This window comes from Saccopteryx bilineata, chromosome 2 (genome assembly GCF_036850765.1).
Source record: "Saccopteryx bilineata isolate mSacBil1 chromosome 2, mSacBil1_pri_phased_curated, whole genome shotgun sequence".
NCBI lineage: Eukaryota > Metazoa > Chordata > Mammalia > Chiroptera > Emballonuridae > Saccopteryx > Saccopteryx bilineata.
The window spans coordinates 154,824,538-154,850,508 of NC_089491.1; the positions used below are offsets into that span (position 1 = coordinate 154,824,538).

General features: G+C 48.4%; 1 protein-coding gene across 3 annotated transcripts in view; it reads right to left on the reverse strand.

Annotated features, from left to right (window-relative positions):
* The window catches only part of CACNA1C (calcium voltage-gated channel subunit alpha1 C), a 786,403-nt gene that overhangs the window by 576,419 nt on the left and 184,013 nt on the right, over positions 1-25,971 (reverse strand). For all 3 annotated transcript variants that reach the window (XM_066258229.1, XM_066258231.1, XM_066258230.1), the window contains exon 3: positions 24,675-24,780. In XM_066258229.1, the coding sequence (XP_066114326.1) occupies positions 24,675-24,780 (106 nt within the window). The remainder of the gene's footprint in view (positions 1-24,674; positions 24,781-25,971) is intronic.

A 25,971-nucleotide genomic window follows, 5' to 3' on the forward strand; every position in this document is an offset into this window, starting at 1 on the left:
CAGAACCTGGGAGCTGCTCACATACTTAGGTTGACATCCCATTGGCTAGAATTGGGTCCTATGGCCTCACCAATCACAGGGAGCCTGCAAACTATAGTACGTTATTCCAGGCAATCATGTACCTAGCTGAAAATTCTGTTACTATAAAAGACAGGGGAACAAATAGGAGTCACTACAAGTCCTTCCTTGTCACTAATAAAGTCAGTACCCTGTTTTGTATGAATAACCCCCACCATAATATACACACCCTAATGTGGCTGACTGTGGTGTGGCTAAGCAGGGAACTGCACATCTGATATTATCCTCAAGCTGGCTGACCATGGCTGTGACTATCAATGAGACATTGAGTTCCAAACGTCTCAGACTAGTTGAGGCACTAGAAATATGAGGAATTAAAATCTGCCCACAGAGGCCAACTATAAGTTATCCCCCAGTTACCACACCACTGCTTAGTTCAGATCTGTCTGAGGCATGTTCCATCCCCGGGGCAGTACAGGTTCAGGATACAATGGCAGATGACAGCTACTGAAATGGACCTCTGTCCAATCTGGCCCATCCACCCACATATCAGAATGGATTCCTCAGGTTCCACTCGCTTACATATTTGAAACTGAGGAAAACAAGCTGAATGTGTCTCCCCAAGTGGCCTGGGGTCATCCCTACTTTTCTGCAGCAACGTCATCATGATGGAGGCCAAGAAAGGTATAAATCTGCCTTCTTCATCAGCACAAAGCCATTTCTGCCAACCTGGCCCTGCGCCCAGCTTCACGACTCATCCTATGACAAGTACTTATTCTCTGGCATGGAATGTACTGAGCCTCCTGGCCAGGTCCCTTGGCCTGGCTACTGAAAGGGGTGTGATAGGGACAGAGTCCAAAGCCAGTGAGTCTTTTATTCAGATTCGCTCCTGAAAACAGGACGATTTTTGGTCCTGCTACTCCAAACCTATACAAATGTCTTATAAATGATGAGCACAGCCTTAAGTATGTAAAATGGCTCCTGGGTCAGACACCCACCCCTGCCTTCCCAAACCACATTTTCTAGCTACCACCAGTCAGCCAGTAGTGTGTGCAAAGGCCACTGACTATGGTGAAGGTGATTTCAATCTTATTTAGACCCTAGCAAAATCTTACTTGGCCTCAGTTTCCTCATCTTGTAAAGTCAGAATTACATAAACTGATCTTCAAATTTTCTTTTAGCTCCAGTGTTCCAAAAGCCTTGATTCCCACCACAGTTCGGTTTAGTTCTGTCTGTAAGAACCCCATCCCACTTGTAGAGTCATTTGTGAACAAGGCACATGAGTTCCGGGGAACTCAATAAGATCTGTGACAGTTACTGCCACTTTTCTCCATAACTGTCAAAGACAGACCAACAATGAACTCAGCGGTAAGAGCCAACCAGACAAAGGAAAGCACACAGGACACAAAAACGCAGGCTACCTCGGGCCCTTGGCACCTGCCAGAGGTGACATTAACACTGTGTTTCCTAAGAGGCACACCCAAAGTGCTTCCAAAGGGAGTGTTCCTAGATCAAGAAAACAGAAGAGGTAGAGACACGTCTCCCCTGAGAAGGAGAGAAGCAGAGGAAACTGAAAAATCAAATTTGCAGGTTAAATTTTGATTCCGTGCCATTGTCTTTAACACACCAATGTAAATAAGTACCATTGCATGCCAACCTGTACATATTTTCCACCAAATTGTTGTAGTCAGTGCTGCTCTGTAGCCTGGAAGCCCTCTCTGGAAATTCTGAGGGCAGGATACCGTGATGTGAACAGGCTCTTCTTGCTCATTGGTGAGCACTCCTCATTCTGCGTGTGAGACCCCTCCTGGAATGCCCTCTGCTCTGTCTCCCCTCTGTTCTACTCCCCAGGGGGTGGTGGGAGACCTTTTAGTTCTGTTCGTCAGTCAGTTCATGGACACATCTTCTTCATGCAGTGGTTCTTTTACAGATCAAGGCCAAAACCTTCCTATTCTGTCACTTCATCCTTATTCCACCAGACCCTGACCCTTTCCACCTGCAATCTCCAGGCGAGCCAGGTCTGGGGCTGAGTGCCAGTGTCACAGCAGCATGAAGAGTCCCTGGGCTCATGGGGAGGGCGCCAGCCCCTTTGTAGGGGCTGCTCCTCTCACCACCCACATTCCACCACATCACGGCTCTCTGCTGCCCATCCTCTGCTGGGTCCCTGGCTCCCACTCTGTGGTCATAACCTTATCCTTGCTTTCTGCTGACTGCCCAGCTGTGACTCACACAGCCAGCTGGTTCCCTAAACTCTGCCTGCGACCCAGACTGCCCAGTCACTGGCGGCACCCCAGGCCTCGCCTCTCAGACTTCCCAGCAGCCCTGCCTTGGGGCTTGCCCAGCCTGGACCCATACATGCTCTCAGAGAGCTGGGCTTCCTTATTTGGGCATTGAATCTCCTAACTCTGGGTCCACTTGCTGCCCTCAGCTGACACAAACCTCTCTCACTGCACTTCAGGCCACCGTCTCTTACTCAACAGCAGTCCTGACCCAGGAACCCTTTGGTATGGTACACAGTTAATAAACAGAAAAACTAACATACTGTTGAAAACTAGAAAAGACAGTAGCCTGCTTTCTCTTACTATAGGGATTTCTACAGCTTCGATTTTCCTAGACTCCTGATTTCCAAAGCACCATCCACAGAGATAACTCTTATGACTGGAATATTAAATGGGACCTGGGCTTTTAAATGAGTCTAGGAGAAGGAACTATGACATTTCCCATGATATCTTGCCAGGTCTGTCTCTCTTTCCTTTGGCTTTGAGCCTGGAACGGTTGCCAACACGGACAATGCTTCATACTGGTCGGCATGAGTCTCAACATGTGCGTTTATCTGAGCATTTCCAAGGGGTCACAAGAACAAAGCATAAAATCCCAAGATGGGTCAGTGCTGCCCTTTCTTCCTCAGCCTCAGATGTTCAAATGCCCTTTGTGAGTTCTCAGCTCAAGTAAACTCATCAGTCTCTTGAGTTCATTCCACATCATCTTCAAATGTCATCCTTGAAAGATTTCTTCTGCTGCTCGGGTGACCCCAAGACCACATCTTCCCAGAGGCAAAAACATCATTCCCCAGATACGTCGGGAAAATCAAATCCTGTGTAGAATCTCCACTAAAAATGCCAAAGGAACAAATTTCAGAAGTTGGTCCAAACAGGATGCGAAACAATGAGTCCTAGGATACTAACTACATAGCCGCCTGCAGGACGGCCTCCAGCAGTGTGCAGGCTGAGGAAGCCCAGGTCCCAGGGCTGACTCCAACCCCGCCAGCTCACTCCTGTGGTCTTACACACCAAAGCCTCCCCCTCTCCTCCTCCCAAGTAGACACATTTGCAAACCTTTAGGACACTGGAAAGGACAAGCACTTAAGAGCCACACAGAACTGGGCTCAAACCCTGGCCCTCATTTTCTAGCTGTGTAATCCCAGCTAGGTGACCCTGCCTCTACACCTGCTTGCTCCTTCTCAAACAGGAACCAAAGAGCCTAGAGCTGCAGAATTGTTATGAAGATGAAAGTTCCTGGCACATGGCACATGCTCCGGAATTATTACAGTAGTAATTGTTATTGGAATAATTAAAGGTGAACAGCAGCCAAATAGAATATGTGACCCAGAACCCCCAGACTGTAGTGCATTCCTAAAAACCAGGAGCCCTGGCCTGGCCGTGGCAAAGGTTGGGACAGCAGACAATAACGTGTGGAATCTTTGCGTAGTGGCTGGAAGACAAGTTCAGATTAGATACCTCCTTGCTCATAAGTGCGATCAATATCTCCATGGCAGGTCTTGTCAATGCAGTATTTTTAATATGAAAGGCAAAGTAGACATTGCCAAAGAGAACTGTCAGGAGGAAGGAGTCCGTGTCATAGGAGATTATCAGAGATTTCTGTGGTTCTGTGGAGGGGTGGGCCTGTCTGTGTACTCCCAACTACAGCGGTTGGTTTGCTATAGAGTGATACACTGGGAGGTGCTTAGGCTTTTCCCCTCCTTTCTCTATTCTCAAGTCCCTGCAGCGATTTCTCCATCACTTTATAATGCCAATTCCTTCAAAAACTTTTGAAGGATTTGACAGCTTTTATACAAGTGCATGTATGTGTATGTATATTATGCATGTGAACATACAAACACTAAAAAAAGTCCTTAGAATTTGCATAAATATATGCCTGTTCCCAGCATCCTCCTGACTACTACCAGATGTCCTGATGGTGTATGGCTCTCCAGTGGGACCCTAAACAAATAGGGGTAATCCAAGGATTATGAATCATGAACATGGAAACACAAGTGTTAAAGTATAAATTTTTCAAAATGATTAAGCCTGCTGCCTATTACCAAAAGAAGTCACCCAAAAGGTTCCAGAAAGAAGAAAGTCTCCTCTCACTTTTATAATTCACATTTTCTCTCTTAATTTGATTGCAGTATTTGCATAAGAAATCCTCTTACATGTTATTGTCCCAAGAACATGCTTTCTCACCAATTTCCTCTTCATCTTCCCTATTCCTCCAGCTAATTCTGAACCTCACTTGATCTTTTCTCTCTCCATTGCCTCATTGTTTTGCCTTCTCTCTCAATAACTGAATTAATAGAAATTATCTAACACTTGTCATAAAGAAGCAACAGGTCCCTGGAAAGTAATTCATAGCAGATCATTTTGGTGAAGCCCCAACAGCAATAAAATCTTGTCCATACCTGGCAGTTCACTCCCCAAAGCTGCCTGAGGAAGCTGTCAATAACCCTCACCTATGTTAATGTCACACAGACACTTGCTGTCTGGAAGGGAGACTGGCCCAGCTACAAGAGGATAATCATCAAGCCCTGCAGTGCGCAGTTTCTAACCTCCCATACTCCCTGGTCGGCCCCATTTCTTGAAATTAAATCGAGCACTCTCAATTCTTTTGAAGCTTCTGAAACACTAAACAAGCAAACCTCAACATTTTGAAGGTGGTCAGCTGTCTTGGTGACTTGTTTGTTTTAATTTCTCTAAATGCCAGCCCTCATTCTTGAATTTGTACACTTAGAAACAGGGATAAGGACAGAGCTAGGGAGAGAGATAAGCCTTAGAGTGAAATGAATTTGCTTTAATAATTGGAGGGGCTGACATGTTCTTCAGGAGACCTGTCTGCCCGTTCTCACTTGCTGTCATGGGGGACCCAAGCTGCCCTTTTCCCTGTTTCTTCCCAGGCTTTCACCCCTCTGTCCTCTTCCCTCACATCTACCCCACCTTGGGTCATACTAACCCTTAAACATTAACCTGGAGAGATTCAGGGCCTGAAATGTCAAAGTCAATTTACTAAAAAAAACCTTCAGCAACAAAGAGAAGAAATGCTGAGAAGGGCTCCGTGAGGTGGGTTAGATGCTGTTCTTCCCACCAAGCAGGGCAACAACAAAATGAGGTACTGAGAGCACACAGCAATCTCTTCAAGTTTAATGGAAAAACAAAGAATTATATGCTACAATCAGAGAAACACTGAATGCCTTTCCAGAAAGCTCTGTTTTGGTCTCAATCCTGTTCCTTTTTTCCTTCCTTCTTTCCTTCCTACCTTCTTTGCTTCCTTCTTTCCTTCCTCCCTCCCTCCCACCCTCCCTTCTTCCCTTCCTTCCTGCCTTTGTTTCTGTCAAGGTCCACGGCTTCTCCTCCTCCTTCCCAGATGGCCTCCACCAGGGGCCATCCTGTGCTCCACCTCCTAACACCCTGGCGCTTCCCTCCTCTGGTCCCAGTACAAGGAATCCTGACTCCCCAACCAAATGGTATGTCCCCTGCCACATACCGCTGTTCAATAAATATTTATTTCATTAATGATGATAGTGAGAAGGCAACTCTGATGTTGGTGACAGTGACACTCAAGTGCAGCCCTTCCTCTGGAGTCATGGAGCACAGAAAGGCCCAGAGAGATTCTCAAGCCCTTGCTCCCGTCTCTCTGCTGCTATTCCAGGATTCTCTCATTGGTTCTTGTCACAGTCTGATTCCAAGCTCAAGGGCAGGGCCCCTCTCTGGTCTCTTCTTTTTGACCCCGTGTGCTATCCAAAGGCGAAAGAGAGACCCAGCGCAGTGACAGAGCGGAGATGACAATAAGGCCCTATCATCTGTACTCACCACCCCTGGTGTGGAATTAGGCACTCAATAACAAAAATAACAATACTTTCCATTTCAATAATGCCTAACAATTTTTTTTAATGCCTAACAATTTTTAAAGAGCTTTTAAGACCATTATCTCTAATGAGATAATGCTTCTCACCAAAAAAAAAAAAAAAAAAAGCCTGAGTTGAATATGTATAATTAGTACCAAGAAATTGAGGCTCAGAAAGATTAAGCAATATGCCCAAGGGCAGAAAGTCAGGTTAGCATTTCTGATCCCAGGTCAGCATGTTCCCTAAGGGCCTCTTCAGACTCTGGAAGTGCGAGGCATGAACTATCAGGAGAATTCAGCAAAGACACATCTTCCACCAAACCCCATAATTGACAACACTTGATGTCTGTAGCAACAGGGATTAATCTGGTACTGTATCTTCTCTGACACATTTTCAATAACTGAAAGGCGCTTGCCCAGGACCTGATGCATAGAAGGCACTCAATTAATGAGACTTGAATGAGCAAAGGATGTAAAATAGATGAGGAAGCAAACAAGTGCACCTACAGCAAGAGGTGTATTGTCACCATAATGTCAACCAAGAGTAGGTTTCAGGTCACAAGTTTAAGAAAAGCTGATTTCCATTTATAGAATTACAAATACTTGAACACAAAACAGCTCGAACTAAAAGCAAAGGCCCACCAGAGCAAAACACAAAGAAAGTTTTATTAGTGCCAAAAGGCCAAACCCAAGAAACCTATATGGGGGAAAAGAAAAAGAAAAAAAAAGTTATTTGATTCAGGAAGAAAACTCCCCTGATCACAAAAAGGATAGAATGACTCTAATGACAACACGAAATAATTTACAGAAATAAACAAGCTTTACTAGAAATGGTGGGATACAGAGAGAAGTGACTTTGGCAACCCTGAGCTTCAAATCGTCCTGATGACAGCAGGCAGCATTTAGAGGCTCAGCATCCTCCCAAGAGTGAAAACCCCCTTTAAATACACAAACTGTTTTTGCATACTAGTTAAGCTTCCTGTTGAACAATCTTTTCAGGGCAGTGCTGCCCTCTGGACTCTATGGTAGCAGAGAGCTGAAGGCACTGCTCAGTTCTTTCCCCATGGAATACGCTTTCTTTCTTTCTGGAATCCTCTCTCCCTGTGCCTATGACAGGTATGACCTCATTTCAAACAGTCACAGTCCCCTCTTCCCTGGAGAGTTATCATTCGTCCTCACTTGCCATCCCTTTAATTCAGCCAGTCTCAGGTTTTATCATCTAGAAACCACTTTAGCATGACAAAAAATTGCACAACCTGCCCTAAAACATTTTTAAACACAATATAAAAGAAACAACATCACCCTTCCGTGCAACACAGTAACCATTATTAGTTCCAGCTTTAGCTTAAGTAAAATATTGATTTGAAACAAATATAGTCAAGTCACCCCAACAGAAAAATTTAGAGACCTATGATAATGGAAAATTAGTTATTCAATTAGATGCCAAACACCTGTCTTCTTTAGATACAACGATGCCCCATGAGAGCAGGAAATACGCACATGTCTTAAGCACTGCTGTCTTACACATAGTAGGTGCTCAATATTTGTTAATGAATAAATGCAGATCACCCCAAGAACGTCCTTAGAGTAAATCTGGAGAGCTCATGTTCATGTCAACATTGAACCTTTTGCACAGAATTACATCTCCTATTTTCTTACCTGGGTCCCTTCACCCCTACCATTGGCCTACTCAATTCCTACACTGGATCTGAGCCAAAACGCAAAGAAGCAACAATTCCTCCACAACTTTCCAAGCTTCACTCAAGCCCAATACTCCAGTCCACACTAAAAACTTCCTTTTTGGCCTCCTACTAATTGTGTTACCACTGACTCTACAGATTAGCCCCTTATTTTCCCATGTGTCTTAGTTCTGCTTTCTCAATGCAGTGGAAGGAAGTTTATGTTCCTGATGCCCACACAGAGCCAACCACAGGTGACAAGAGTAGAGCTCAGTTCATCTTCATTGGGATGGACCAACCAACTAGCCTACAGCAGATATTATCATCAAACACAGCTAATTCCAGTGATTACAGATTTATAGGCAAATATCTTGAGACAACTTTAAAGTAAATGAAGGATCCAATTTACAACACTCACAAAACTTAGGGGATATTTCAAAATACACTTTCAAGATCAGGGAAGGTACAGATACTCCAGTACTTTCAGCCTTTTGTATAGTGCATTTTCACCAATGAAATAAAAGTTGGGTTTGCATCTCATTTGCATAACCGAACAACTTTCTTTGACTTCTTGTCTGCTTTTCTGATGTTCTTGTTTAATAAAGAAATCAATGCTTCTTTTTTTTATTGATTCATATTCATTTTGAAATATCCCTTAACTTTTGTGAGCAGTGTAGATAGCACGTCCCACTGGGTGGAAGGGGAGGAAAATATTTTCTTAATATGCCCTCTTTTTGATTAATTCCTAAAAATAATTTTTGTGCACCGATTATGCCCTTATTACTTCCCTTCGGAATGTGAACTTTGGTGCTATCAATGGCTTATGTACCATTGGGTTCATGAAAGGACTTCATATAACATTAGCACTAGAAGGGACGTAGAGTTCATCTCATCACCCATATTACAGATGAGGAAACTGAGGCCCAGCCAGCTGAAGCTACTTGCCAAAGCAGTAGAGGACAGCCCAAGAGCAGGAGCTCTGGGTTCCTACTGTCTGGTGCCATCACTCTGGCAAGCCATCCCTCTTCCAGCCTGTTTAAAGTTTCTCTGTCTCAAGGGATGAGTGTCTGCCCACCTCCAGTGGCTGGAAGACTGAATGGGGGGATGCATAGGGGACACAGGACTATGGTATTAGAAGCACTCATGTATATCAGGAATAGTCACAAGGACACCTGGCCAGCTGGTGGCTGTGCCAAGTCTAGGCCAGAGAACGCCCACCTCAGGGCTCACTCCCCACACCGGAGTCTTGTGCTCACCTGGCAGCACTTCCCAAACAAGAGATAAAACGCCAAGAGTGAATACCCCTCTACCATTACCTCTCCAAAGACTTGAACAGGCTTCCAGTCCACATGACCCTCATGTGGACTAGTGATTCAAGTTCCTGTGAGGCTGACCTCGCCCTCCTTCCAGATGGATGAGGACCGATCAAGATAATTCCAGGCACATGGAACTCACGACATCAGAGCAATGTGGTCCTTTTCTTCTGAGAGGAGCCAGCCGCCCTGGGAGCACACAGACAGGCCCACCCCTCCCACCCCCAGAGGCTAGGGGACTCTTACACTGCCCTCACAGAAAGGCCAAAAAGGTCCCTCTCGTGAGTGTGGGTGTAGAGAAGTTGTCAGGTAACCAAGGCTGGATCACTGAGACCACACTGTACAGAAGTGTCAAGAAAACTGCCTACAGAGGAGCTTGCCTCCATGTCCCTGAATCTGACAGGTCCCTGTGACATGCTGCTGTGACTCAGCACCTTCCAGGGCTTTCTTCTCTCGGTGACCTTGACCCAGGCCCACTAGTGACCCATACATCAGTGTTGGAATGTTGACCTCCTAACACACTACCAAATATTTCCTGCTCTTTGGGAGGCCTTTGCAAGCTATCAAGGCCTGCCAACCCCATGCTTCGAGTGAAATCTGGACTCCTCGGCAAGGCCTATGAGATACAGCCCCTGTCCACCTCTCCGCTCATCTTAGTTCCTGCTCCCCTGACTCCACGTGCTCTGGCCACACCCACCAGACACACTTCCAGGGTCCCCGCCCTACTTTCCCCGCCCATAGGCTCCCCCCATGGGCCTTCTAGTGCCCCTGCTCATCATCACTTATCAGCTCAGGGACCATGTCCTCACAGAGACACCCCCTCCCCCCCCCCGTGCCTAGCACCCTCCCCCAAACTCCCGTCTCATTTGCCTCTCCTACTGCCTTCTTCACAATATTGATAATGCTTTGAAATTAATCATACTTATTCATCTGCCTTGTTTACTGACTGGCATCACAGAGAGTAGACACCTAGAGGGCAGAAACCTTGTCTGTTTTCTGTACCTTCTGTGTTTCCAGCCCCTAGCCTGGTACACAGCAGGCACTTGATAAGTGTATATTGAATGACTATATGAATGACTATACTGATATCAAGTCCGATGGCCTATTGACCAAAGAACCGCAGATGTGAAAAATATACAAAGGCCATGTGGAATAATCCTCTCCTGGGTTATGGGAAAGGAACAAACAGAAGTCAGCATGGCAGAGACTTGTCGAAGGTTATCTCACTAGCGAAGGGCACAGGAGGACCTGGAATGCAAGGCTCTGACTTTCTCTGGTGTTTCCAATGCGATACAGCCCTCAGGGCCTGTTCACACCTGTTCATGGACCAGGCCGCCAGTCCATGAGCAGGTGTGAACTGAATTCACAAATTCATTCAGTTATTGAATCAGCAAATACCCACTAAGTGCATTCTCTGTTTCAAGAACTGTTCTTCGGACAGATTCCACATCAAGGTACCGGGAGCACTCTGTCCATGTGCCCAAGAAATTGCCGGTGGCAGCGAACAGACCCTCTTGCTGGGAACTTTCCGGGATTATCCCACAACTTGTCCATCCTCCAGGACTGCTCCCAGAGGGACTGGGGCCTGACCCTCCCCTGGACTGGCTGGCCTCTTTGCCAGAGCACGACAACACACAATCACAGAAGCATTGATGGGGGGCACCACATCTCAGGCTGTGGAAGAAGCTGGCTGAGTAGCCATGTGTCCGCTGAGAGCTTCTCCCCGTTTGGACTGAACTTGGCAAAGCTAAGTTGCCACTGAGGCCCCTGCCAAACCTGCCCTGCACAGCCCCGAGCACCAGGGCAGAGGAGGGAGGACCCAAGCTGCCCCCCTGGTCAGTCGCGGTGCTTTGAGGACCAGAGGGTAGGCTGGAGCTCCTCTCTGTGGCCCTCAGTGGGCCTTCTCCTCCCACCCACTGGAACTAGGGAGGTGTCAGGACGCTGCCTGCTGTGACCTAGAGAGCTGCCCTGCCCACAGACCTCCAGTTCTGACTGCATTTCCCTTCTTGTGGGCCCAGGAGGCAAGAAAGAGCAGGGAGCATAGGGCCCTAACTACAGGACTGAGCTAAGATCTCAGACCCTCCTCTGCCACCCCTGCTGCTGTCCACCCAGCAGCTCTGGGCACCAGGAGCCCACCCCGCCAGCCCCCATGTCCTCCCTGCTCAACCAGGCACTCAGCAGACACACACTAGACTCCTATGTTATGAAGGCATGGTGCTGGGTCTGTACAGACAGGAGCCCTGCTCACATGTGGCTTACTGTTAGTGACTGCTGTGGGTTGAATTGTGCCCCCCCAAAAAAGTAGGTTCACATCTGAACCCCTGTAACCTGTGAATGTGACTTTAAGGTCATTGCAGATATAATCAAGTTAAGATGAGGTTACACTGGATTAGGGTGGGCCCTAATCCAATGACTGGTGCCCTCATCAGAGGAGGGCCAATGGGACACAGAGAGACAGACACCTGCAGGGGAAGGCCCCGTATGGGAGTGACATGTGCAGAAGAAGCCAGTGAATGCGAGCACTGTTGGCACTCCCAGAGCCAGAAGAGGGGCGCATAACAGGTGCTTCCTCAGAGTACCCAAGGCACACTCTGCTGACACTTCATATGGACTTCTGACCTCTGAACTGTGAGAGAGAAAAAAATTCTGTCGTTTTGAGCCACCAAATTTGTGGTGATTTATTATGGCAACCATACCAAACAAATACTGTCAGAGATGTGTACAAGCAAACGGGAGACTGGAAATGCTAAGACAGGGGTTACCCAGAACACCATGGAAACGTGAAGAGGCAGAGAAAACCTCCTACAAAAAGTGACTTCTAAGCTTTGCCCTGAGGATGACTAACTCAGCCAGAAGAACAAATAGATAAAGTTGCTTGCCAGGGGTCAGGGACGGCTTCCAGAGAGCAACAGCGAGGGCGAGACGCAGAGAAGCAGTGCATTTAGCTGGGCAAAGTGGAAGAAAAAGTGACCCAAGAAAGAAAACAAGGTGGGCAGAAGCCCCAGTGTGAAGGGGCAGAACCTGTGCAGGTCCAGCGATTCTGGAGTGTGAGCACAAGAGGGACGTGGGGAGAGGGGGAGACTGCTTTTCCAAGGCCCTATGACGGATTAACACAAAATTAGTGGGATGAGGCGAAAGCCTTCCATTGGTTCACAGCGCTGCCAGTCATAGGCCAGCTGCTGGTCGCCATGTGCCAACTTTGGAATGCTCCTCCAATGGACAAGGACAGTGGTGGGGGATTTGCCACTGCCTAGGTCATTCTCTCACCCACCCTCTCCTGTTACCCTGGCAAGGCTGGGACTCAGAGCCATATCGTGACCGTCATACCTTTCTCCGTGAGGCCCATGCCCATCCACCCTGTCCGACGGCCATGATTCAAACACAACTGCATGTTGAACAACATGCATACCTGGCCCCCAGCCACAATTCCACCCCCTGCTGCCTCGCCTCCCCCACATGACCAGAATCTGAGGTCTGTGCCCCCCGGTCCTGTGACAACCGAACCCTACCGTGAGTACCACAGCATCTGTGGTCAGATCTGCCGAAACCCCCATACGGCTCATGAGGTCTGCTCGTGGACACACTCATCCTTCCCTACTCTCCATGTCTGCTCCTGTTCCTACCGGCTTACACAGGCTGGGGAGAGAGCTGTCCCAGGCCACACTTCAGCCACAACTCGGCTGCACCAGAGTTAAACCAGCCCCACAGAAAAACCCCCATCAGTACAGCAGGGCCAGGAGCATCAGCTGTGGGGGAACTCAATGGCACCCCGCCTCTCAGCAAAGGGTTGGTCAGTTCCAGGCCTTCACACAAAGTCAAGGGCACAATGTCTGTCCCCGTGCCTGGCTTCCCCGGGCTCCAGCAGCAAGTTGAGTTCTCAGCAGCAAGCAGGTTACAGCCGCACCGCCATCCATCTCAGAAAGGTCAGGAACTAAATTTGGAGCTTGGGCTTTAGTTCTTTTGCCTCTCCATTGTCTTGAGAGGAGGCTGAGGAAGAAGGTTCACAGAAGAAGGAATAAACGAATCAGAGAAAATACATCCGTCTAGCTCTAAGAACAGTTACAATAGCTACTGTGATAGTACACCTCCATTTATAAGGCACTTTGCTTCTCCCAGAGCACTTATACATATCCTCTCACTTGAGCCTTTCTATGACTGTGAGACAAAACACGTCTGCATTTGACAGCCAAGAAATCTAAAGTCTAAGGAAGTGCAGTGACAAGGCCAGCCCACGAGTCAGTGGCTGCATGGGCGCCAGCACCCAGGACCATCAGCCCCAGCTCAGGCTCTCTCACCCATCAGGCCACCCTGGGCCTAGGCCAGGGCTCTACAATGTCTTCATGTCACACAAGCAATTAAGGGCACAGACATGGGAGCAGAGCTCACGAGGCCTTACACCATGGGAAGGGATGTGGCTCTCACCTGGGGCTGGGTGCCATCGAGCTCCACCACATCTGATGCTCCTGGCCCTGCCACTAGACTGTACTGACTGGGGTCCCAAGAGAGTTCTGAGTCCAAATGTGAACCCGGGTAGCTCCCAGGACCTGCTTCTGATGACTCAGTCCCCAAGAAAGCTCATTTAGGTTTTAAGCTTGTCTTGGAGAGTTAGGCTGATTCTGGGGTCCTCCCCCCCATCCTGACCAAAGGTTCTCATCTATTTAGGAGGAGGCCTGGGGCCTATCTCGTTAAAGATCTTAGCTAATATGAATCACTGGCCCCTGGGAGTGACTCAAAGCCACGTCTCCCACTCAGCAGCAGTGGATGGAAATGAGCCTTCTCCTCGCCCGCCTCCCACACTTTCCAAATGGCATTGACCAGGGGCTCTGGGGCCACATACCTAAAACTTGCACAAACACAACATAATCTGAGGGCTTTACCCCCTACATTCACTGTCGCCCCTCTTCTGTCAGCCCTTGGTATCATCACATAGGTTACATATGTGTTAGTCGAGATCCCAATCATGAAAGGGCCATATTCTAAGCGAAACACTCCTCCCTTACACACCTGGGGAGACCACACAGCACAGCAGGAAAGCGCACAGACTGAGGGGCCACACTCCCGGCTGGAATCCCAGCTCTCCCACCGCCTAGCTGAGTGGCCCGAGGCGAGTCAGCTCACTTCTCTGCGCCTCATTTTCCTCATCTTTCAAAAGGGATAATGATAATAATAATACAGGCCTCCTGGGCTTGTGGAGAGGACCAAGTGAGCTAACACTGTGACACACTTAGAACAGTGACAGCAACGCAAGGAGAGGCAACATGAGTGTGGATGTTAATGCCACTTTCGTCCCTGGTTGGAAGGCACTAATCTAACGCCCTCAATCACACAGAAACTAGTGAGAACAAAAAGAACAGGGAGGGCAAAGGCTTCTGGAAGAGCCAAAGTCAGTGCCATCAATGAAAACTAATGCACTTTATTCACAACTGTGCCTTCCCAGTCAGAATCTATTTACTCATTTCTTCTTCTGTACAATCTATCTACTCTTGCTTTGCATGTAACGAGAATGAACTCGGTCATGTACTTTCCAAGCACACGGGAGAGAGGGAGCAGCAAATTAAAAGGGTCTGATATGACAATCGTGTCCAAACAGTGTGCTGGGACCAGCCAGAGCCACCCTGCGCTCCCAGTGGCCTCACAGTATCGCAGCAGGTTCGATGACTAAAGTTTCTAGTGAGTGTGCAGTCCCAGGAAAGGGATGAAGTGTGTTCAGATGTTTTCTTTAATGATTCGGGATTTGTATTTTATGTTCTAGAAACACTTGCTTCAAAACATTTGCAAAAAAAGCTTGGTACATGGAAGGGGTTTCCATTACACAGTGTGTGACTGTATATGGAACATTGTCCCCCTCCAAAGTAACACAGATGGGAACTAATGGAGCAAGCGGGATCACCACACGTAGGTTTCAAAGCCTTGTCTCCTCTCACCCACCTGCTGGCAAATGCGGAGCAGACAATGTCTGCTTTGAAATATTTAACGAGGAAACACTGAGTCAAACCAATGCCCCTGGCACTGTAAGGATGTATGCTGATTAGATGAAGAGCAACTTTTAAAACCTTTTTTTTTTTAAGATTTTTATTTATTGATTTTAGATGGCAGGGGCGGGGAAGGGATGAGGAGTGGGAAGCAGCAACTCATAGTAGTTGCTTCTCATGTGTGCCTTGACCAGGCAAGCCTGAGGTTTCGAATTGGCAACCTCAGCATTCCAGGTTGATGCTTTATCCACTGCACCACCACAGGTCAGGTGAAACACAAATCTCATCAGGGAGTCAGCCATTGCCTCTGAAACACCAAGCTCCCAATGTGGCGGACCAGGTGGGCACCATGGCTTCCTCTGCAACCTTGTAGCCTCTGCTATCCTGCTCCCGCTCATCCTTCTCCTGTGGCATCAGTCTTTGGGGCAAGAGTTTTCTCCTCCGTCTGTGTTTGTAACCCACTTTATTACTAGAGCCTATTTACCATAGCATGCTCCAAAGAGTGCCATCACTCAGGCAGCCTGGGACAGGGAGGGCTGGAAAGGTTAGGTACGCCCTGCCTGGGGCGGGGAGTGCTGGGGCACCTAGGGAGTGCTGGGGCACCTTCACACCTGGAGACGCAGCTGCAGCCTGGTGACTGCAAACACACACCTGGATGTAACTGTGGTGACTGCAAACACACACCTGGATATAACTGTGGTGACTGCAAACACACACCTGGATATAACTGTGGTGACTGCAAACACACACCTGGATATAACTGTGGTGACTGCAAACACACACCTGGATGTAACTGCCCGTATGTACCTGACAGGGGTGTCGCTTCACAGCTATGTGTCACAGGGCCAATTAATTCAATCCTCTCTGAGCTTCAGCGTCCTCCTCTGGGGATAACAGATCCATCTCATGGGGTTGTGATATGCTTGATGGCGTTAATATACACGAAGCACTTAGGACAGCATCTGTGCACAGAAAACTCACAAACAGTGCTCAACTCTGAGAAGTCCTACAATAAATTAGTTTGCTTAACATTGGTTACCTCAGCACTTACCGATTTTAATTTGCAATGAACCAAGTTTGTTTGTTTTAAGAATACCTGTTAAAATCTACCACAATGTGTTTAATCTTGGAAACATCTTCATATCTACCTCATTCTATGCTAACGGCATCCCTACACACACCAGAGAAAAGAGCCAATCGTCTAGGATATATATGGCTTTGTACAGTCCCAAGTTCAAATTATAGCTCTGTCACTCACCAAGTGACTTTACTTCTCTGGGATACTATATCTGCATCTGAAATAAAGGTACACTACCTGGCAGAGGTCACTCATTTGCCCATTAATTCACTTAACAAATATTTACAAGAGCCTGGTACATGCCAGTGACTGCTCAAGACCCGAGGACACAGCGGTGAACAAGAGGGGTAAATTCTCTACCCTCAACCAAACAAATGATAGACAGTACGAGTTATTGTTGTGGGGATTAGAAATACTGGACGCAAAGTACCAGCACCTGGTAGCCACTCAATAAAGGTAGTTATTATGACTAAGTAGGTTTATTACTCCCACAGGACAAACACAGACAGAAAGGGTACTTGACTGATCTGAGACCACACAAGACAAGTCATGCCTTGCTTCCCAGGTCCACACCTGGCCCCCTGGCTCCAGAGAAGCTGTTATGACATACCCGTGCCCAGGTGCCACTTAGACCAGCTCTGCTGGACTCCCGGAGAGAAGATCTCACTCAATTTTCCCAACCTACAGTGTTAGCCTAATTCTCGCATCTGAAGACACTCTCCTGCTGCCTCCCACTCCCCCTCACCCTGTCCAGCAGAGAGAATGAGCATATGATGCAACAGCTGTGTGGCTTATTATCTGCAATTATATGTTAGCGTATTTTAAAACCCTAGTATTTCTGCAATGTATGCCTGGTGCATTAGGACAACACATACAAGACAGCAAAAATAAATCTCGTTTTGTTATGATCATTAGTGTTGACGCATGGAAGCCCCGCAGTAACTCCTTGCTCCTTAGGCAAACCTGGTGGTAAAAGAAATCACAGCTCACAGCGGCAGGAAGATTGGGGACACCATGACTGGCATTTTATTCACTTCTCCAACAGAGGTTCCAACTTGGGGCATTGCATGTCCCTCTCAGAGCCTGGTGGGCAGGTCCCTGATGCATCTAAGAACTCATTCAGGACACCGGGTAAGGATCTGCAGCCCAGCACAACATGGGAGCCGGGAAGGGGGGATCTCATCTTCACTGTGCCTCAGGCATACCCTGGCTCCATGCATGGTGAGCAGGGTTGTTCCAAGCACAAGGAACCTGTTGGGGATAGAGGGGTCCCCATGGGCCACCCAGGGCCTGCCCTTTGGGCTCACCCTTGCACCACAAGTGCATGTCTGCCTCCCTCCCCGAGTAGTAGTGAGACAAGGGTGGGCATGTGCAGACACATGCCAGTCTGCCTGGGTTAGAGTTGCCAAAAACAAGAGCTGTGAGGTCTCCTCTCCCACCCTTGTGAAGCAAAAGCTAGTTTGAGGTGCCATTGATCCTGACTGACCCTCCAGAGCCAGGCAGAGAGGAGGGGAGGGGCTTTGAGTTCTGAAAAACAACACACATTTGCCTATGCCAGGTATTTTTTTAAGCAGTTTACTTCTGTCAACTCATTTAATCCTCACCACCTGACTATGATGCCACTCTTATTTATTATCCCAAATACACAGCTAAAAAGGGGGGGTGGGTAACCTGACATCCTTCCTGGCTTAGCTTGATTCCCCCCCTGATGAACTCATCCCCCTTGAGCTCTCTCCTCTCACATATCTCAGAAGAACAAAAGCCAGCCCCAAAACTGCTCCTTCCTTCTCTTCTCCACCTCCGCTTAAAGCCTGGCTCTGGCTCAAAAAGTACACAGCACTGTTCTTTACACAAGGTCAAATGCCAAACATATTCTTTTAATATTTCACCAGACAAGGCTTTGTGGACTTTGGGCTGTACAGAGACTGGAGGTTTTCCACGCACAGTGAGGTCGCTCTGCTCACAGAGGTTGTTCAACAGGCGTCATACAATTTACCTCCTGGTACCAGCTCTTGGGCTTACAGTTACTATATGATGAAGGATGCACTGCATAGTAGATGGCATCACCAATAACAAGACTGTGTGTGAATAATAAAGAAAGAAACATCATGTCAAAGGCCAGGTTTCATTCTGCTTCACTAGCACAAGGACAAGAACAAAGCCGATGGATTTGGGTGCAAGAGTATGCATCAGATGGAGCATAAGAGAAGAAGATCCAAAAATAAATAAATTCTATGCTGAAATATGTTTCATCTTTTGGAAAGAGAAGAAAACAAAGGGCTGGAAATATATATACATGGGGATTATACGAAGCAGGGATAAGACAAGAAAGGGCTGTGAGAGAAAGCATAAGCCAAGGTAAGAACAGACAGGAATTAGCAGGTGTGTGTGAAGTCTTTTCTAACTCCAGTGTGTGAGTGCGCTTTGCTGAATAGACTGTTCTCCAGAACCCAGTAGAATGGGAGACCTCTGGGCAGCTGACACCCCTCACCTTTCTCCTAGAAAGAGCTGTGGGTAGACAAGAGCAGGCGGGAGACAGCGCACTGAAGGCGAACCCAATGCTCACATTCGAAGTCGCTATTCTCAAAGAGCCGTCCTGGATCCCTGAATCAGAGGCACCAGGAGAGCCTGCTGACAACACAGACTCCAGGGCCCACTGCAGACTCACAGAATGGGAGTCCGGGGCAGTGCCTGGGGGTCTGCACTGTAACCAGCTCTCTGTATGATTCTTGTGCGCTGAGGCTTGAGAACCACTGCTGTTGGCACATCATGTCGCCTTCGCTATTTCTCAGAGTGGGACTCTGAAATGGCAGTTCTTTTTTAAGGTATAAAAGTACTATCAAAGTCATGGAGGAGTTCCCAAGCTTCATTTTAGGGGTACTTAAGAGGATCTGGGGACCACATTCTGGCATGAGAAGACACATTTCCGCATTGAAGCTCAATAAATGGTCACTATGCACCTGTGGTCCCAGGGCCTCAGGGAGGCTGCAGATGCAGACAAAAAAACATCCCCTCATCCCATCCCACTCTGAGCCCCGAGCCCGGCTGCTCTACTCACAGTCAGGCCGGTCCTCTTTTAAGCAACCCTGAGTGGTCATAAAGACAAGTCCGAACTAGCGGCCAGTCCCTCTGCCATATAGTTTGACACTGTGTTCCCACAGCTTCTAAGACTCCACTCTCCCCAGGACTTCCCCTGCTAACTCCCAGGCCAGGCTTTCCTTATGCCCTGTATTGGCTCCCCTTCCTCCACCCACTCTGCACACATCAGTGTTCCTGGGGTTTCAGCCCTGGGGGTCACCTCCTCTCACTTCCTACCCTGCCAGAGGTTCTCTGAGCCAGGCCACTGGCTCCTTCTTCCAGCCGTCCTCCTCTTACTACTCCAAGTCTCTCTCATCGGCATGCACTGGCTCCTGAGCTCCTCATCCACATCTACTGACAGTTGGACATTCCCATCTGCACGTTCCATGGGCTCCTCACATAACAGATTACAATTTGTACCCCTCGTTCCCTTCCCCTTAACTGTGACCTTTCACCCAAAGGCCTTCTCCTGGCTAATGGCACCTGGTCCACAACATCCAACTAGTCACAACTCCAGGCAACTTTACCTCCTAAATCCACCACCCTCCTCTCTATCTCTGTTTCTCTACCATTGGGACTTCTGCAGTTCCCTTTTCTCATCACCGTAAGGCCTCCCTCTAGGATACCTCCCTCATACTGCAAGAACACCCTTACTGAAATATACATCTGGACCCAGCACTCACCTGCTCTGAAAATCTTCAGGGTCTCCTCATCACCTGCAGTTAAGTTTAGTGATTGGGATGAGCCATCATCCAGCTCTTCTCATTCAGTGGAAATTGGTATCCCATCCTTTGGTCATGAGGGCACAACCACAGGACCTTTGCACATGTGAATACCTCAGCCTGAAATGCCCCTTTTGGTCTAGAAATCACCTCTCATTGTGAGATACAATTTAAATGTATCCTCCTACATGATGCCTTTTCTTATGCCAGGGGTCGGGAATCTATGGCTCGCCAGCCAGATGTGGCTCTTTTGATGGCTGCATCTGGCTCACAGACAAATCTTTAATAAAAAATATAATAACATTAAAAATATAAAACATTCCATTTATTAAAATCTATTCATTTCTTACTGCTCATGTTCATGGTTGTGGGTAGCTGGAGCCAATCACAGCTGTCCTCCGGGACAATACCAAATTTTTATTGGATAATGCGTAACGTACAAGGGTCGTTGTATGGCTCTCACAGAATTACATTTTAAAATATGTGGTGTTCATGGCTCTCTCAGCCAAAAAGGTTCCCGACTGCTGTCTTATGCCCTTCCCAATAGGAAGGAAAATCTGAGTACTTTCTTCCTAACATCTGGACCCTTGATAAGACCATGGTTATCTTCCCTGTCAGACACAAGGTTTGCCTTGTGAAGTATCCCAAACACAGTGCCTGGCCCTTGGCATGGATGTCTACAAGACACCCTGACACATACTACTGGGTACTCCATGGTCACTGTCTGCTTTATACTCTTCCCCAGAACCCTGTGAAGGAATGTCCCCACCATCTAACATGCTGGGGAACTGAGGTCAAGAAAGACTGAGAAACCTCAGATTAAGATTCAGTTACAAAGTGGAGAAGCCAAGATCTGAACTGAGGTCTGCCCAACTCAAGTTCTGCTTTATCGAAGAGGCCAGCAGCTCTCAAACCTGACTCATCATTAGCACCCCATTCCCACCTTGCCCTTGCCACCACCGAGGAGGAATTTTTAAAGTACATATTCCTTGGCCATGTCCCAGAACTATTAAATCCGAATCAGAGCTACTCAACCCGTAAGAGTCCATTCGGTTCAAGCTCTCCAGGTGGTCACATACATAATCAAGCTGGGTTCAGGCATCACTGCACTGGTCCCCAGACCTCTCCACTGTAGAACATACTGGTCCAGGTCTTTGGGCAGGGCTGAGAGCTAGAGACAGAAGTCCAAAAACAATCTACCTAAAAGGGAATGTAAAATGCAGAAGTAGCTGGGCTCAAAAGGGCTGAGGATAGGAAGAGGAAGTAAGAGGGCCAGGAGCAAGCCCCGCTGGAAGTTCCTATAGAAGCAGGGACAGAAGCTAGAAGAAATAGGGGAAAAAACGTTAAGGAAACAGGAGGAGACTTCACAGTAACTGCATCTCTAAGCCAGGGGATAAAAGAGCTTGCAAAGGGACGTCTGATAACTTACGAGTCTGTGGCAAGAAGGAGGAAGATGCCTGACCTGTGGTGGCGCAGTGGGATAAAGCGTCGACCTGGAACACTGAGGTTGCCGGTTCAAAACCACATATGGGAGTTGATGCTTCCTGCTCCTCCCCTTTCTCCCTCTCCCTCTCCCTCTCCCTCTCTCTCTCTCTCTCTATCTCTCTCTCCTCCCCCCCTTCTCTCTAAAAATCAATAAATAAAATATTAAAAAAAAAAAAAAAAGAAGGAGGAAGAAAGGGCCCAGACCGTAACACTCACTGGTGATGTTCATGGAGCAGAATAACATCCTGATCTAGAAGCTGATGTGGGTTTTACTTCGTTGTTTATTTTAGGGGTTTTCTAATACTCCTTGACCACCACGGCCGCCCCATCCAATCGCTGGCCTGACAGTCACAGGGAAGGTCTGACACAGTGGAACCACAAAGGACGAGAGTCAGACTGTGGCACTGAAGATCTAGTGTAGGTCAGGGCATTGATGACAGTCTAGATGACCACAGGAGGATTCTCTTAGATGACTCGGTCCCAAAGTTCCCAAGATGGCAAATGGGAAGGCATCAGCAAGGAAACAAAAGTGAGTGAGACCCCACCATGTGTCCCTGCAGAGGGCTCTGGAGATCCTTCCTGTTTCCGGTCCCAGAAGTGACCACGGGATCCAGAGCTGGACAGACCCCGCGCTGGGGCACAAGAGACACTCTGCCCGCATGGACCAAAGACCAAGGCCCTTCTGGTGGGGACAAGGCCATCTGAACAGTGTAGCCTCCCCATGCCAACAGTGCCACGATGCAGGGGTCCCCCAGGACTAAGTTACAGCTCCAGGCCAGGCACTGAGAGCCCCGCAGCACAGAAATGAGGTGTGTGCCACAGGCCGCAGTGCACCCTCCAATCACACATTATGGTGAATAGAAACAAGTTACATTCTTTCCCTCCAGGGTTTGTTGGCTGAGATCCATATCTGTTACATTCCAGAGATGGGGATGGAAGACAGGGAGCAAGGAGTTGAGGAGAGAATAAAATCCAACTGGCAGAGGTAGCGAAGACAGCCTCTAACTCAAAATAATAATAATTTTTTTAAAAATTTGTATATAAATCCATCAAAGGAAGTTCAAAAGATAGAGCAAGTAGCATTAGGGCCGTGTGTGTGTTGTGTGTGTGTGTTGTGTTGTGTGTGTGTGTGTGTGTGTGTGTTTTCAAACGGAGAAAACCTAATAAGCATGCGGTCTTAATTTAGGAAATCGCAGCCCAGCCCACGGCTTGAAAGAGGTATGAATTGCCTTAGCAACCACAAGGCCCTTTTCAAACTCCCACACTCTCTCCTGCTCCCCCAATGCCTAATGCCACGTCACTGACCAAGTTCACTGGCGGTCCGTCCCACTCTCTCCCTCCGCCCACCTCACTGTGCACTCGGGAGGAATAGAGGAGCCAAAGGCAACAGGAGCTGCTGCGGCCACGGGGAGGCCTTGACCAGCTTGGGCTGACATGCTGGTGTGTTGTTATTGTTTAAACAAAAAACAGCTTAACTGAGATATAATTTATACGTCATAAAACCTCCAGTTGTAAATATGTACCCCAGTTACCGTTAGCAGAGCGGTACAGTCGTGCAGCCATTACCACCTCGTTTTAGAACACTTCCATCACTCCAGGGTCCCTCCAGCATTCTCCATGCCTGGTGACCGCACTCTAGCTCCAGAGTAATCCAGTGACCCTCTCTCCAGCTGGCCCCTCTGCTTCCGGGGCGGGGGGTGTTTATGGCCTTGCTAATCCTTCTGCGGTAGCTCCTCAGGTGGCCCTGCTAATAATCTTCCTGGGAACTCAGGGGTGCAGGCTGTTATGGGAGCCATCTCTGGAGCCAGAGACCAAACCACCGTCCTCAGCCTACTTGCAGCACTGCTTTGGCCTAGAGGAGACCCAAAGCGTCACCAGCTTGAGAACAGCACATGTACTATGGACTCTTTTTATGTTAGGTTACAGACCTGCTGCTAAGCTGCAGGAGCTTCAGGTGCCCACGGTGGGGGAGGGTGTGGACACACAGAGAAACAGCATCACCAATGGAAGGACTCCCTGCTGTTCTAGGGGCCATTTGGGAGATGTTTTGCTTATATTTATTTTGACACAGTGAAGATTTCTTGCCTGTTAAGAGACAAGGTCACACCTCAGAAGGCCGTGTGGACTGCCGCTAATGCTCTGCCTGCGACCTCAGCCATGTCATCACTCCGTGCTCACTGGCCCGCCATGGGACTTTTCCCCAACACACAGCCCCAGCCAAGGCTCACAGAGCCTGGCCCACAGCGAACACCTTGCCCAACATGGAGTGGAGACCGACCATAAAACTGGGACCTGGTAGAGCAGGTCAAAGCGTGCATCAGACATATTTGCCAAAGGGGCCAAAGAAAATGTCAGAGGTTAAAAAGCAAAAAAATGATACCCATGATGTCAGCAGCAGCCGGCAACAGTGGAGAAGAGGGCCTTGCAACCCTGCTTCTTCTGTCAGAAATGACCTCATCAGACAGTCCAAGCCCGCCAATTAAGAAAGGTGTCAGTGACATGGAAAACGGGGGTCACGGGGATCACGGTAGTGAGGGTGTCTGGGGGGAAGGCGGGACCTTCCTGCCTGCCTGCCGCAGAGGCCTCCCCGTGTGCCCGTGCTGCCAGCCGCATGCCAGGGCTGTTTCCTCCCATGCCCAGATGGAGCAGAGGCCTCTGCCATGACTGCACATTCAGCCAGAAGTAAACACTCTCCATGCTTTTTCCATGGACAAGTTCTAACCCCAAACTGCCAGCACTGGCCTCCTAACGGTCCAAATGGAAAGCTGCCTTTCCCAAGAAAATAAAACCTTTTAAAACTAATATAACTTGGCTGCAACAGCAAACTTTCCTAAAAGCTTCCTAGAAATTACTTATCGCACAGTGATACCACAGACTAGTGCCTACCAGTGAACAGAGGCGCCTAACACAACAAAGGACCGGAGAATCAACGCTCGCTCTGCAAACACTTGCCCTGCGCCATGCACGCATTTGCATGTGCGCGCACACACACACACACACACACACACACAGTGCACGACCACCTAATTGGAATATTCTTTCTGAAAACAGGCTGTGCGAAGAGGCAGCCATTCAAATGAAGACGCGAGGCCTGAGCGCTCACGCCGCTGCACGCACCCTCACCGCTCTCCCGCATTCCGACTTGGGCCAGCATGATTCCAGTCGGTCCTCCGCAGAGGAAGAAAAGCACTGATTTGGGATGGTGGACTTACCAGGTTGGAATTTGTGGCGTTGGAGTCATCTTCTGGAAAGGGAATATAGATTGCTAAGGCCACACAATTGGCAAAAATAGTCAGTAAAATAATGATTTCAAATGGTCTGAGGAAGGGAGTTAAGGAAGTTAACAAGGTAAAAAGCACAAGCAAAACAAACATACATACATATATTTTTTTTTAATGAAATCAAACATTCCTAAGAATTTTGTTTAAACAATACATTCCAAGCCCCTTGTATTCTGAAAAGAAGCACATGCCTTTTTAAGTACTTCTAGTGGCCCCCCGCCAAGATTTTCCCTAATATGTCAAAAAGCGGTGGAGGCCAGTCGCGTGCCAGAATCAACACAGATTTCTAAAACTTTCTCTCCCCTCCTCTTATTTATTCAGATTGCATCGTACTTCATCTTCCCTCATGGGTGCTCAGGTGCAGTTAGGGAGCAGGGCCTGCCCCCACCAGGACCGAGTCCCCCATACCCCTTCTCCTTGGGGTCTCACGCCACCACCTAGGCACTCAGCTTGGGGGGGGGAGGTGGGACAGAGGGGGACGGAAGGCAGAAACTAGACATTAAGATTTTTTTCATTTGAAATTTGGAGATTCTATTTTTAATCTTTTACTTTGAAGTTTAGAATGGTATTTTTCTTCCCCACCTCCCCCATTCCCTGCCTTATTCTCAGACAGCTTCCAGAGAACCTGAAGGTGGGCTGGGCCTCGGGACCCCCAAGGGCACAGCAGCATGCACACTGTGCGCCAAGGGTAGGACTGCCACTTTCCTTTAAGGCGCAGATCCACGGAGAACACCGAGGAGAGCCTCTTCGGGCTACGCGGGCCCTGCCTCCCGTGGGCAAGGCTTACGTTCTAGGTCCTCTCCACCTCCCCTTGGGCATGTACCAGATCTCGCAGGACAAGCCAAGGCCCTTGTGCCTGGGTTTATTTATCAGAATATCAGGGCAGGACACAATCTCAGGAGAAAAACGAGCTCCCGTGACACCACCCCATCCGCCCTCAGCCCTGCGCCCACAATGGGAGGCCAGAAAGTGGGGGGCTTCAGAGGAAGCTCCCGGTTTATGCTCTATGCTCGCCTTGCCCCACTTCCCTGACCCCTGACCCTGCTGAACTTTCAGCCTCAGTCATGGAGCCTGATGGGGGTGGGGAGGGTAGAAATTCCTGGCAGAGGGAACCAGCTTCATCCCCCCAGGACGTAACACCTGTACTCATCAAGTTAACAAACCCTGAAGCAGGAAGGGATCACCAGATCTAAACCTCTGAGTCCCAGAGAGCCTAAGGAACTTTCCC